Here is a 14,638-nt window from a genome sequence, read left to right as displayed (position 1 = left end):
GGTCCAGCTAGAGAAACACAAGCAAAGATTGTCATCTTCTGAAATTGAAAGGAAACCTTCAATGCCAGTTAAGAGCAGAAGGACATGAAAAAGATTACAAATGGACATATGGTCCAACAATGTTTAGTTATCCTAGTTTTATTGCCCAAGAATCCCATAATCCCAATAAAAAATAAAAGAAAGAAATAAAAACAAACAATTACATACAAGATCATAGAGATAGGTCAATTGGACATAGGCCCTAGTAAACAGTTGAGTTTTAGGTTTGGATTTGAAGAACTTCAATAACACTGGAGCAGCCACAGAAAAAAACTAAGAAATTCAGTGCTGGGTATAGTGAGCAAAAGACCAGCCTCAACTGAATAGAGCCAACGAGAGGGAGTGTAAACATGGAGGAGCTGAGAGATGTATGATGAAGCCAGATTATTTAAGCCTTTAAAGTCAGTAACAAGCTCTTATATTGAATATGTAATTGTATAGGCAACTGTAGAGAATGATATGCTGCCAACGGAAGAGTGTTATGGGTACTTTCAAGCAAATTATCAGGTAATGCACTTTATAATTGTAAAACTCTACATTTTAAACACATACCCTTTGTAAACCTATTTTCTTCCATCACACTACCTAAGAAAGAGAAGAGATAAACCAAACTCAAAGATATTTCTCACACACATTGCTAGTTCCAGTTCAGTACCAACAAACGGTATTTGAAACATAGTGTACTTTCCTGAATATTATACTTAATCTGTTGCATTTTGGGGGTATTTGTCCCAACCTGAAAAGTATCTAAATCGTCTTGTATTTCTTTTGCCTTACGGAACCACTGTTGTGTCTCCATTGATCTTTGTGAGGTTTGCAAAACTCACATGTTTTCTAATTGTAGCAGTCTATTGCTAGGAATTAAGACGAGCAGCGGTTTTATTATGGCGTATTCCGGTGACAACGATGCACAATAGTAAATTAACGACACCGAGCGCTTAATGAATTGGCTTCAGTAAGCAGCCAGACGCACTACATGTGCTTGAAGCAGAAACTCGCCTGTTGGTGTTGAGCGCACAGGCACTGGGATTAAAAATTGGTGCCAAGACAGAAAAAGAGAGGGCGGGGGACTGGCGCTTAAAAAAGCACGTGCCATCACTGCCCTTGGTTTTACATTTTAGGAATCAACGGCTGCGGTTCAATTATCCTAACCATATGCTCAAGTGACATCATCGTCTCTGCTTCTGTCTGACCAGCTGTTCAACCCCGGAACCTCCCTCTGTGAACCCGTAGGCTGCGAATGGGGACACAAGAAGTCGGACGTAGGTGGGGCATCTCGTACTTGTGGTGCAAAAAAAGCACCTGCATCATTCTTGCACTTTTTATGAAGCTGTCTGAAGTATGCAAAAAAGAATACTCCCTGTCAATACGTATACACGATAAATGCGCGAGTTGAAAAAAAAATATTCATAATGCAAAAGAAGAAATCGATGTGTTTGCGTTTCATTTGCTTATGTACGTCCGGTAGGAAAATTCGGTTCTCTGGCAACACAGGTATAGCTTGGCGGCGCTGCCCCCAAATCCGTAACCGCCAATCTAGCTGTAAGCCCTGGGCTGGGCCGGTCTATCCGTCTCCGGTTGGGGAGGGTGTTGATAATATCGGAGTTATCTGCAGAGGTGACGTCACCAGCCGGCCGAAAGCAGCAGACAGAAGGAGAGAGAGAGATCTGCCGGTGTCATGGCTGCCATATTGGAGAGGAAGTGATTCCTATCCGCCTAAGAAAAGGGGGCATTTATTACCGAGAAACCGACTGGGGGCATCGTTTCTTCGGCACTCGCTGAAGGGTTTAGGGGTGCGGCCTCCGGTTTTTTACCCTTGGGCCGTCCCGGCAGCAGGATCTGATTTTTATTATTGTCGGTTTCATCCTAGAAAGAGGGGAAGATGGCGGACCCGGCGGAGTGCACCATAAAAGTGATGTGCCGATTCAGGCCGCTGAACAATGCCGAAGTGATGAGAGGGGACAAATACATCCCCAAATTTCAAGGGGAGGACAACGTTGTCATTGGGGTAAGTTGGGCGCAGAAATGAATTTTCTTTTCGGCGATCAGGGTGGCATCGAAAGAGGCTGATGTTTTAATACAATGAGGGTTAAAAGCCAAGGGCAGTGTCTGTGCTGTCCACCCACAGATTGACACATGAGCAGCAACCGACTGAAACTTTAGCTAATAACTGCGGCTTCATTAAAATGCATCTTTACTTTTTAATTGTTTTATGCGTGTAGACCCTTAACGCTTCATTTAATCGTCTTTTGAATTCTGATTTTTTTTTCTTGGCCACTGTTGAAGTGCGCTAGACGCCAGTTATTTGAAAATAAACGATGAAGCGGCCCGATCTCCTAAAGGGAATCGTGCTTCGTTGTGTTTTGAGGCCGGTGGCAGTTCGCTGGAAGGGCTGGGTCAGACAATAAGACTGGCCTAATCGTGCCTTTTTCCACGGCGCACACAACAAAGCCAGAAGTGTTGTCCACAGCTGTAACTACGTGGCCGGTACTAGGCAGTTCCCAAACCTAAAAGCGTGAACGGCTTTTGCATCGTCTCGCTTGGTGTATTCGGCGTCAAATTGTTCTAATTCGGCAATGCGGGGGTTTCAGTTGGTTGAAGCTGCTGGACCCGGAGGCCTTACTTGCGCCGGCCCTTCTCTGGCGTCTCAAAACAAAGCGGTATCTTTTGGGGGAGCGAGAGCAGGGATTTGACAACCGGCGCTCAGTTGTTATTGCCTGCGTGGATATCCTACGTCTGGGTCTTAGACACAATAGGTGTGCCCGATCGATTAGGCCAGTTCGGTCTGGGGGCCCTTTTATTAGGGCATAAAATTCCCCCACAGCCAAAGAATACAGTACTCGGGGGGGTTAGAAAATGTTTTCCAGACTGTACGTCTCCGTGGATGCACGAATGAATGAAGTCACCAGTGAACGCATCAGCTGCTGCTTGGCTAACGCCTAAATTCCACGTTGCCCTTTGCACTCATCGCAACACATCTCCAAGTGAACTCGGAAAAAGTACCGGGGAGGGAGTCTTTGAACCCGTAAGACTGGAGAGAGTGCGGTCGCACTGTCCCTTGACAGGTGTCAGGCTGGCGTGCGCCGGCCGAGGGGCTCCTGTTTGTTGTGCGGGGGGGGGGGGGCAGGCCGTGAAAGACAATGGCGCCCCACTGAGCTACTGTAGCTGAGAGCACGAATTCGCCAACGACCGCTACAGATTTGAAGCACAGTCATTCTTGGAAGTGCAGGCGCTGGTCTTGCAATCGAAAGTTGTTTTTTTTTTGCTGCTTTGTGTGCAGAAATACTTGGCCCCTGCGAAGCGTGTCCTGAAACGGGCTCAAAGATTTTTCAGTATCCCGGCATCAGCGGAATTCACACGGGGGTGATTTTTTTTGTATTCCAAATTACACGGTGCTGACGACCACTGTTAACAAGTCCAGCCTTTTGAGGCAACATTCATCAAAATACCAGTTGCTCAGATGTCACGGAGCGATATTCGTGCCTGCTTGCATTTGTATCTTTTTGAAAAACATGCTGCAAAGGCACACATACGACATGGGCGGTACAGATTGGTCAAATGTAGCTGCTGAAGTTATTCATAATATCCATTTGTAAAATACAATAGAGCTCTTTCCACATTCCTCATTGTCCTCTTTGATGTAGCTTTATCACTCTGTGGGACTTCACAGGGATAGAATTGTGGTTTCTGTAGTACACACTGCCTAATGGGTCTTTTGTCAGGACGTGTAACTCAGTATCATGAATATGCACTAGGAAATGGATTTGATCTGTCTTGTGACCTTTTGTAAAGAGGCTCTTGCTCAAAGAGTCAATATTTGTTGGGAAGAAAATAAAGCTTGTGAAGAACTACATGTAGGCACATACAGTATAATAGCTAGACAGTCTTTTTTAGTCAAGGGAACCATCCTGACCTTTGTAGAAAAGCAGCCAGCTTGCTATCCCGAAGGACCTAGTTTAATTGAGAATGCATACATGCTCATAATATGGTCTGTGTATTATTTGCTGGTTACTGGATATGCATCTTATTTCTCTGAAAAAATTGAAATTTAGGTTGAAAAGAACGAGAACTTTTTCCTTCTCCAGGCTTGCCTCGCAGAACTAAAATTCTGTACTATAACCAGGTTGGTTATTGTGGAAGAAAATACACTTCAGCTTTTAAAGCTATCTGTTTTGCAGTATGGGCAGATTAAGAATGTTAGAAGGGTCATATAAAACAGGAAGGAGAGTCCATTGGGCCTGTCATTCACTTACTAGTAGCTAGTAGCTGTTCCCCAAATTGTGCATCTGCTTGTTGAAGTATACTTGCTTTACCAGTGGAGTGCATTTAGCAACCAGTGGTGTTTTGGTTAGCAATGCTGCCTCACTGCACTGCGGCCCTGGGTTCGATTCCAGACCTGGTGTGCTGTCTGTGAGGAGTTTATATGTTCTCCCATGTTTACTCTGATTTTCTCCCACAGTCCAAAATCAACATGGTAGGTTAATTGGCTCTTGGGAAAGTAGGCCCTGGTGTGTGTGTCCCCTGCAGTGGACTGGTGTCCCATCCAGGGTGTACCCTGCCTTGTGCCCGTTACTTGCCAAGAGAGGCTTCTGCTCCTCCGTGACCCTGAATTGGGAAAAAGTGGTTCAAAAATGGTGGTTGGATGTCTTCAGCAGTGCGGCAGGAAGATTTGTTCAATTCTGCCACAATACCTTTATTTTTTTTTCTACGTAGTAATTTCAAGAATTGATGTGAATTTTGTGGGGGCTGCGTTTTAGTGTGGAAACCACCAAAATGCTATATGAACAGAATTTTTGTTTAACAGTTCTGATTGTTCTTTATACCAAAAGTCTCTGTTAAATTTATGAGGGTTAAAGTATATTTCGAAATGGATAGGATAATTAAGCTTACGCATGCTTTAATTATAATGTGAAAGACATTTCTGTAATACAGCTGAGCTATTAGAATTTATGTGGAAAAGTTTAATAAGGTTTATAAAAAAATAGGTGCACAAGACTGAGTGAGATTATGAGAATCATTCAGTGATCTTTATTTTTTCGTTTTTCTGTTCATGTGATATTGTAGCCTGTAACTATTCTAATATAATTACGGGCCAGATAACATTTTTTTGCATAAGGTAAATGACTTGTAAAGTTCTGCTTAAATGGCCAGAGCTTGTTTGCTTTCTAGGTTTGAGTAAAATGTCACGATTTCAGAATACAGTATTCCGGGTTTCTATGGCTACATTATATGTATTATCAACATTTTTGCTAATGGGGTACGTCTTCATTGTCCAGTCTGTGGTTCGAACGTCAAGTTGTTGAGAAGCACATACAAAGAAGAAGGCCCTTCACAAACAGCACAGTCAATACTGTTGTCTAAACTAAAGGAATGTATGAACTGTTGCAGTCTAACCATTTTAACATTTTAGCTTATAACACTGTTTGGACTATAGTGCAATATTCTGTATCCACAAAGTTATAAATGTTAAGTGTTTTACTTAAGAAGCAGTGCCATTCCCCATTATCGCTTATGGGTTAAAGACCTTTTTTGTTTATTGCATAAAATAGTTGCACGATAACACTAATATAACTATTGTATGTGCATGTATTGAGTATGTATTTATTTTTCATAAATAGGGTATACGATTCTGATGGCAAATGAGGCCTCAGCAAAGTTGAGCTAAGCTGTATTGCAAGAATCTCTAACTGAAGTGCTCCAGGATGACTGTCTATTGTACAAGATCCCCTACATATTTTCTTTTTTAATTATTAGGAGCTTTTGAACCATATGGCACTAAGCTTTTATCAGTTTGTCAAGTAACTCTGGATGTTGAGTGCTGAGCTGATGCATATTCTTATTTTTGTTCTAAATCATGTGTAAATTGCTTACTTTAATAAAGCCCCCGTTTAACTAGTTGGAGGAAAAATTTCTGGTTTTCAGTGTTTTTTAGTTTCGTTTTTAGTGTTTACTTATATAATAAGAATAATTCCTCACATTTATATAGTGCTTTTCTGGACACTCCACTCAAAGCACTTTACAGGTAATGGGGACTCCCCTCCACCACCAGTGTGTAGTATCTACCTGGATGATGGGATGGCAGCCATAGTGCACCAATACACTCACCACACACCAGCTCTCAGTGGGGAGGAGAACAGAGTGATGAAGCCAGTTCATAGAAGGGGATTATTAGGAGGCCATGATTGGTAAGGGCCAGGGGGAAATATGGCCAGGATGCCAGGGTAACACCCCTATTTCTTTTCAAGAAATGCCCTGGGATTTTTAATGACCACAGACAGTCAGAACCTCAGTTTTCCATCTCATCCAAAGGATGGTGCCTTTGTACAGTATAGTGTCCCCGTCACTATACTAGGGCATCAGGACCCACACAGACAAAACATGCAGTGGATTGGAGCATTCTAGAACCACAGGTGGAGACCCCTAAGTTTACAGAAGTCACATGCAGTAGGTCAAATTATGATGGAGAGCATGTCCAGAAATATTAGGGTGTCCTTGTCTGCATTTGCCTTTGATCGTAGCCTGGGGTGGATGTGTTTCGGCCAGTCTGACTTGACAGGGCAACAGACCTGAGGTTTTGAACTGTATCCATTGACAGCTGAGTCATGCACATGGAAATGAATGAATCCTCACCATGCTCTATTTAAAAGAGCTTCTGAAATATTTACGACAAGGTCAGTAATTTACAGGAGATGGCTGATTAATGTTCCATTTAGTTCAGCAGAGAAGAGGGTGTGATTTATATCAGTATGCGTTATTAAGCTGGAAGGATAAAGAAACGTCAGAGGGCTGTGGATAGTGGTAACTATCCGATAACTCCATTTTGTTTGCCCAGCCTGCCATTCTACGGAAAGAAATAATCTTCATAATCAGTGCTTTCTCTTCACAGCAGTGCAGAAAGTTAGGTTAAAATGCACGGGAGGCACTTAATTGGCACTCTTGTTGAATTAGTTTGCATGTCGTTTGTTAGGTACGATAAGGAGAGTTGTCATTTTTGCTGTGTAGTTCTTTTGTTTACTTTGGCTTCATTAGCTTTTCTGATAACCATCAACACTCGGCTCTTAAAGTAAGGGAAAAAGAATCAAAATGGGCCGAAGTTGAGAAGTTAAAGGCGCCACCCCTGCACTACAAATGGAGGAAATGTTTTAGTGCAGTTAGTGCCGTTGATGGTGTTTTGCTCAGGTGGTGACATCTTGTTACAGTCGGGGCAATCAACATGGCGATATGTTTATGGTTTCAAAGGTTTCCCTTTGGCTCTTTAACCCCTTCTAAGGTGTCTAAACCAGCAGCAGAACAGAAGAAGCAGTCATACTTGAATCAATAAACCGGGTCATAAAGGCAATGTAGCGGGCTTCTGGGCAGAGGTGCCCGCCCGAGCCCTGGCAGGTGGCTGGTGGCACAGGTTGTTAGGGATGTTTGCGTTTAGCGGCTAGAGATTCACACTCCAGTCGAGCGATCTGGCTGTCGGATGTCAGAGCTCCGAGCGCTGCAGTGGGTGTTCACGGGGATTAACCATTTTTGTAACTGGCCACTCCCTGGGCTTGAATGCAGAAGAGCTTTTGTTGTCCTTAGGTTTACCAGAATGGGTTTTGTTGGTAAGGAACAGTCCTTGCTTATGTCCCCAAGTACAGCCCTCTGCACACAAGCCTGAAAACCAGGAAGCTGGAGCTTGCGGCTGCTTATGTAATTGTTTTTCTGCGGTTGTTCATTTACAACAAGGCTAGAACACGCCACCCTAGAAATTCCTCACAGTGCCTCTTTATTTACTGTCTACATGCGTAAAGGCATACCTGTATATAAAAGCATACAGTTGTTTTGTTTTGGAATTGAAGATCTAAAATATCTTCCAGGTCTTTGCGGGTCCTGTTCATTTCAGCACTTTTCAGCTGCAAAAAGCTGAGTTTTAATTCATCGTCTCTTTTAGTAAATTTATGAGAATCCATATTGAAATACTTGGGGAAAAGCCTGTTTATTCAAAAATTGGTAAGACAACTGGAATGATAAATGGGTACCTAATTGTGATATCAATATTATATTATCATACAATTGTGATATGAACACCCTTTAAAAAAGGAGGTCTTTATATATTTGGAAAATTACGCATGTTGCAGGCTCCTGTGTCTGCTGATCTGCTATGGGTGGTCCAGTCATTCAGACATTCGACAGTAAAATGAAGAGTGAAGCCATTTTTCCTTATTTCTCTCATTAAATCCGGCAGCGCCAGTACAGCAGTGTATGTGAAATCTTTGTCCCTCAGATGTGCAGTGCTATGTTGGGGCTTCCTTTTTGTTGACGCAGGTTTGAGTAGCTGCTAGCCTCGTTTTAATAATGCACCCATGGGCCCCAGAGCCCTGCAACGGTTGTGCAGTAATCGCTTAATGCTTCTGCTGGCAACGCATATCTGACTAAAATGAGCTCCACCAACGAGACTTAAATGGTATTCGGCCTGGGGTTGGGGCTTGTGTGGGGCTGGTAATCTGGCACTTCGGCCAGGCCTCCAGATGCTTCTCTTCAGCAGTTAGGCCTTAGTGCCTTGTTAATCTTTACTGAGCAGGTTATTCTCTTTCCGGTCTAGCGAGATTTGTGCATCTGTATCGTTACAAAATACCTTGGTTTTCTCTACCGAGACTGTTCTACGGATAAAACCTCAAGGTCACTTGGATATCGTCTAAAGTAATTGCTTGTACGCCATGATTGAATTCAAGAATTATGCCCAGGTCTAACCTGGTTGATTAGTGTCTGCTGCAAAGCTGTGGCTTTAAGAGAACTCAACTTTAAAAACACCGCTTGAGTATTTGAGTACAGTATATTATTCTTCACCCGGTTGCCAGAAGATGCAACTCTTCTCTCCCTAATTACGCATGTGGTTCACCAGTGTAAATGTTAGGTCTTGGTAATCCTGGTCTTTCGTTAATATTCGGCTGCGTCACGCAGTGCTGTACAGGCGAATATCATGTACCGAAGGATGTCTGTAACTAATGATTCCCAACAAAACCAGGTAATGAGGCCCACTGTGAGCAGGAGGGAGTGCACCCGTTTCTAACCATTGTATTGTAAAAGAAGTGGCTGTGCTGAAGACATGAATAGAAATTAATTCTATTAATCGAAACCCAAGGCTTCAGAGGAGATCAGACTGTTTTTACAAATCAATAGCTAGAACAGTCTTTTGATGTCCAATGTACAGTGTCAAGGACTGCCTGAAAAAAGGGAGGTCTCTCAATTCTTTTTGTTCACTGGCTGCCTTAGCAACCGTACTTTAATCTATTTTATAATTTGCTCATGATGTACTCGCTTCATAACAAGGTCATCTTTGAAAATTTTACAATTCCAAAGAGTCTTCTTGGTTAAAGCAAAGCAGAAAGCATGAGTGCTGATAAGCCAAGGCTGTATTGACCAATGACAGACATGGCTTTCTCTCCCATAATTGAAAGTTTTCACCTTTATCATCTATTTGTCTTAAGATGTACATGTTCTGTAAGTCAGCCCACGGCAATTCAGCTGATATGATACAAACAAGCATGTGATCCATTCAAAATAAAAAATCTTTATTTTTCTTTATTTAAACTTGAGGGTCACATTTAATTACCCAACCCACTTGGAACCTGAGGCTGGTGACTATTCCTGGTTCAGTAAAATGGCTCTTTTGACTGAAGTTGTATATTTCACAGCATCTTGCACAAGGGATTCTGAAGAGCTTCATGCCGATTGTTGCTTAAGTATTTTAAAAATATGGAATGATGTGTGTTTATGTTTGAGTTGTTACACTTTAAGAAAGGAAACCTTGAATGTGTAACATTAACTGGTCAGAGATCAAACATGAATTTAATCTTTCAGGGCAAGAGGAGTGTTTTGTTTCAGTGCTGTGTGGTTATGCAGTTTTATGAAGTGAATATAGTGGAAATGTTCAGCTTTTACACAAAGCATTTGTTAGACATATTGGTTTCTACAGAACACAAGCAGTGTGCTTGACAAGGCTGAGATTACCTGCAACTTTGCAGTCGGTTGTAAAAATGTAAGCAGGTGCTTACATTTGATGTGTTGTGGACAGAAGTAGCAGTATTTCTAGCCAAGAATAAAATGTAAGTGTGAGTATGCAAATGCAAGTATGCAATTGATAAACTGAACTATTTGTAGTTTTAGTCTTTGAATTTCTATCTAGTATTTTAGGTTTTAGGAAATTCTCTAGAGCATCTTTTGTCAATTTTTTATACAAACATAACCTAGTTATTGTTAACAAAACTACTGTATAATTTAACAAACTATTATACTAAAAGCACTTAACCATTCCTTATCCTGTTTTTCAGGTTCAGGATGCAGTGTTTATATGCCAATGTATGTTTTCATAGGCTTCAGTCTAAATGATTTCTGTCTGTAAGTGAAGTTTTGAATGGATTAGTCTATGTTCCTAGAAATAATTGTTCAAAAACTTCTGAAAGATTTCTAGTAACAAGTAACATGGTAGATTTTGTTTTCTTGTTTGCGGAGGAGGATTTAATTTGTGAGTCTCCAGCTCCTCGTAGTCATTGTCCAAACAGTCACCTCTACCTGGAGCGGTGTTAGGGCTCGGCGGTTGGCACGGTCAAGAGTCTCTTTTTTTGCGCAGAAGCTGAGTGGTCTGGTGATTCAAGCATTGGAAAGCTTGGAAGACCTTGCAAGCAAAACTGCTGAACTGTCCCAGTATCAATGAATTATATAGCTGAGGTTCAGCAACAGTTGGATTTAAAGGTCTGGTCAGTAGACGTAATCTCATATTTATACTGGCAACAGTAGCTAACCTCTTTTCAATTACCGATGAGATTAACTGCGTTCTAAGGTTGTCTCTGTGTAAATCTGCAGTAAAAGAAACTTGATTTCTTCTCTAAGTAAAGCACATTGGCAGATTCATTAAGAATAATGTCAGTGCGATTAGCTTGCATAATCACTCTGGGGTGCTTGGGGTTCATATTAACTTTTGCACCAGACTATTCCTTTCACAGCAGTCTTCTGAACAACTGTCATATGAAAGCTGTGGTGCTTCATGTATTTACTATTGAATAACGATTGGGAGGTTAATGACTTTGTCCTTGCACTGTCCCTTGTGGTTGGGGCCACCCCAGTATGCTACTGCATGGTCAACTAACAGAAAACGTGTTGGCTCTTTTCTTGCTAAGCAGTATAGCCAAAGACTAAAGTCCCAACATAAATTAATGTTTGTAATGATGCATACTTCTGCATTTATATTGATGCTCATAATCTTGATTTTGATCTTTTACTGTTTTCTCACAAGAAATGATTTGCCTCTCGGAATTTGTTTTTAGTGAGGTATTTCAGTTTTTCCTTTGAAGTGGATTTTCCTGACTGCGTGGTGAAAAAAGCCCTAAAGATTACTATACAATATCATGTTTTACGTAATGTGACTCATCGTAAAGGACAGTACAGTGTGGTAAAAGCACGACAGACTTACAAGGTAGGCTACAAAACGTCAGGTGTCCAGTTGCTTGAAGTAACTCTCAACAGAAGAACTCCGCAATTCGTTTTAAATTTAAAAATTTGTGTGAAATACATCAGTCTATAAGAAAATAATGCTATTTAGTGGGGAAAAAAAAACATGGCTTATAAACTCAAAAAATCACCCTAGATTACAAAGAGGCAGTTTTTAGAGAATGAACCGGTTTCCCAAAAGAACACAAGCCGTGAAGAGGAAGTTTGTTACGAAGCATGAGAATATTGGCGAAGTCACATCCTGTCCAACCACATTTATGTCTGCTTTTATATCCAACCTGGTGGTTGTTCAAGAGCATGTTTTACAAGTGCTGGGTGTTGCATGCAGATCTAAATGTAATTGAATTGTGATGGGTGACCAGAATTTGAAAGCCAAGTGATTATTTTTTGCAAAGATTACCTCACTGACAAGGGTTGGGTGTAACAAGCTGTTAGTCCAGGTGTATGATGTATTTTTGGTAACAAAAATTAGAAAACTACCACCATTACTTCACCATCTCTTTGGAAAATTATTACTTTTTAAGTAATGGCATATTGTTTCTTTATCACTGTAACACTTAAACCAAGCTCCATGTATGGATACTTAATTACTATGGGATGAAAGGGTGTTTACTGCAGTATTGTGGTGTTGCGTTTATAATTAGCTTCCTTATGTGGTGTTTTAATTGTTTAAGTCCTCTATATTATCATTGAAAAATATATAGATGACTGTATATTCTACCATTGTGTGCTCTCCCATGACCAATTGAACTGCCTGCCCTGGTCCCTGTCCCTTCGGTGTACATGACTTATTTTAAGCATAATGCATAAACAAGGAGACTTTGTCCTGCTTTAGCAAGTCTGGAACAACTCAGCACTTCTGTATGGCAAGTGAGGTCTGTGGGGAGTTACATGAATCATGTTTCGATGTCTAGAGAAGGGGGGGAGGAAAAAGTGCTTTTGTGTGTTTCACAAAGCGACGGCTGTTAATTTGTTGCTGTTGGTGTTAAGACAGCTGAGTTGCATGAGGTTTGCAGCAGCTCAGAGCTTATTTGTTTCTGTGACCTTCGTTTCAGATAGACACATAACCTCTCTTTAGGATCTATACTGTTTCTTCTTTCTGCACGGAGTAGTGATGCATGCAGGGTATGTTTGATTACTAGTTACAGTGTTAGTCTTTCAGGTACATCGTGTGGAAGCTTTTTTCCCCCAAATATGTATGTTTTTACAATACTACAGCATTACAGACTTGTTTTGGACCATTTTGTCTGTGCACAGTCATAAGTAATGCAAGCAGTGTTGTACTTGTAAAGTAACAAATATAAAACATTATAATGGTAATCTGTAAATCAATGTCACTAGTTTATCATGTTTGACTGGTAATTATAGTAACTCGTATATGTGTTTTTAGGCATGCCCTGTTGTCCAGTTTCCATTCTGTAATTGGCTATGGTTCAAATGAGCCATCAGTGACTGGATATGGTTTATTAGAGAGCAGTGGGGAAACTGGCATTCATGGTTTTAAATAGTGTGAGTAAGAGCAGAAAAAGTAAGGGAGCTACATGGGTCTTCAAAGCATGGAGGCGCAGATGCTCTCGCAGTAACACCTGTAATGTTCTGTGTTTTTAAAGGCGGCATGGTACAGTACACAACTTGGACACCAAACTGGGGGACAGCCTGATTTTAAGGAAATAGTGTTCAGCTATTAAGATTTACCCTTGAATGTAAGGTGTTAATCTGACTCTAATTCAGTGTGTTCAGTGCTCTTCACTTATGTTATTCTGTCACAAGGTATATATAAAGGACGGTCTTTAAAAGAGATCTTTTCATAATTTTTATAAAATTGTTTCTCCTGAATTTATTCTACAGCTTAATGTGTTTCTTAAGGAGAATTTTCCTTTTTTGTCAGGTATTACTGTTGCTTTATCATTTAGATCTTGATAAAAGCAGTACAAAGTACTGTATATAAACTGTATCGGTATGCCAGTCACTGGTCTTCCAGAAGTTGAATAAACATATTTAATGGTTTGTAAGAATGTGCATTGAAGTTTGGTGACTCAGTGAAGGGATATAGCATTATTTGGTATCTGTCTATACTTCCTTGCGGTGTAACCCAGTTATGGAGACCTTTTCGGTATTGTGGAAACTAGATGAGGAATTACAGACCACGTTTATAGTATAGATGTTTGAATGAGAAGAAAGCATGATCTGAATCGTAAGCATAGTAAACTCCTTCAGCAGGTAAAGATGATCTGAATATCCAAAATTATTTTTTCTCACTGTGTGGAAGTGCATTTCAAGTCAAGAACAGGAGGCTTTTTCAGCTACCCAGCCATTGTTGAAGTCGATACCCTTTTTGTCACAAACCCTCTGGATGAGATCAGGGATCATTAAGCTCCTACAGTAAATCCCAAATGAACTGGATGGGCTCCTCTTGATGGTAAACATTCTTCTGACCTTTGTCGTGAACGGTGATGAATTCTCCGAATGAATCTTTAATTCACCCTGCTGTGGTTTTTTTTGTGCAGGGTAAACCGTACATGTTTGACCGAGTGTTCCAGTCAAGTACAACACAAGAGCAAGTGTACAACGCTTGCGCCCGACAGATTGTCAAAGGTAAGGTACTTCCACGTGAATTCTTCAGTGAATGATCTTTCTCACACCAGAATCCGACTACTGGAAAAGGTGCTGGCACCGAGGCTGCACAGAGTTTTCAATCAAGTGATCAGTTGTGAATTATTCCAGATTTTACCAGCATCCATATCTGCCATCAGGTACTCTTTCTAATAAGACAGTGTATGTAGACTAACTATAAAGTATATACATTTAAGAAAACAGTACAAGGTGTAACCAAGAATTCAGAGGAGGGAAGCTGACTCACTTGCATCACTGTACTTTTCATCTTATCCCTGATATTTAATTCCCAGTACTTTCTGAGTGTGTTCTCCCCCTTAGCTTGCACTTGTTTCAGGTGCATACAGTTGGATTTGCAGTGCATACTATGGGAATAACCTTTACCTGAAATGCATATCTTTTCAGAAAACGGCTGCCGTTTAGTGTATGGGATAGCAAGGCAAAAGAAACAATGCAGATGAGCCCAAAACAAAAGGCGTGGCTGCTGAACCCATTGAATTCAGTAGAG

At 41.0% G+C, this 14,638-nt stretch overlaps 1 protein-coding gene across 3 annotated transcripts in view; it reads left to right on the top strand.

Moving 5' to 3' along the window:
- The first annotated feature begins 1,675 nt into the window (after window positions 1-1,675).
- LOC148832673 (kinesin-1 heavy chain) overlaps window positions 1,676-14,638 on the top strand; it is a 35,153-nt gene continuing 22,190 nt past the window's right edge. For 2 of the 3 annotated variants that reach the window (XM_088918240.1, XM_088918238.1), the window contains exons 1-2: window positions 1,677-2,047; window positions 14,025-14,112. In XM_088918240.1, coding sequence (XP_088774366.1) covers window positions 1,922-2,047; window positions 14,025-14,112 — 214 coding nt within the window. In that variant the 5' untranslated portion in view covers window positions 1,677-1,921. Of the gene's footprint in view, window positions 2,048-14,024; window positions 14,113-14,638 lie in introns of all 3 variants that reach the window. The other variant, XM_088918239.1, reaches the window with a different exon arrangement.

Source organism: Atractosteus spatula, chromosome 6 (genome assembly GCF_055471065.1).
Source record: "Atractosteus spatula isolate fAtrSpa1 chromosome 6, fAtrSpa1.hap1, whole genome shotgun sequence".
Taxonomy (NCBI): domain Eukaryota; kingdom Metazoa; phylum Chordata; class Actinopteri; order Semionotiformes; family Lepisosteidae; genus Atractosteus; species Atractosteus spatula.
This window is presented reverse-complemented; position numbering and strand designations above follow the sequence as displayed.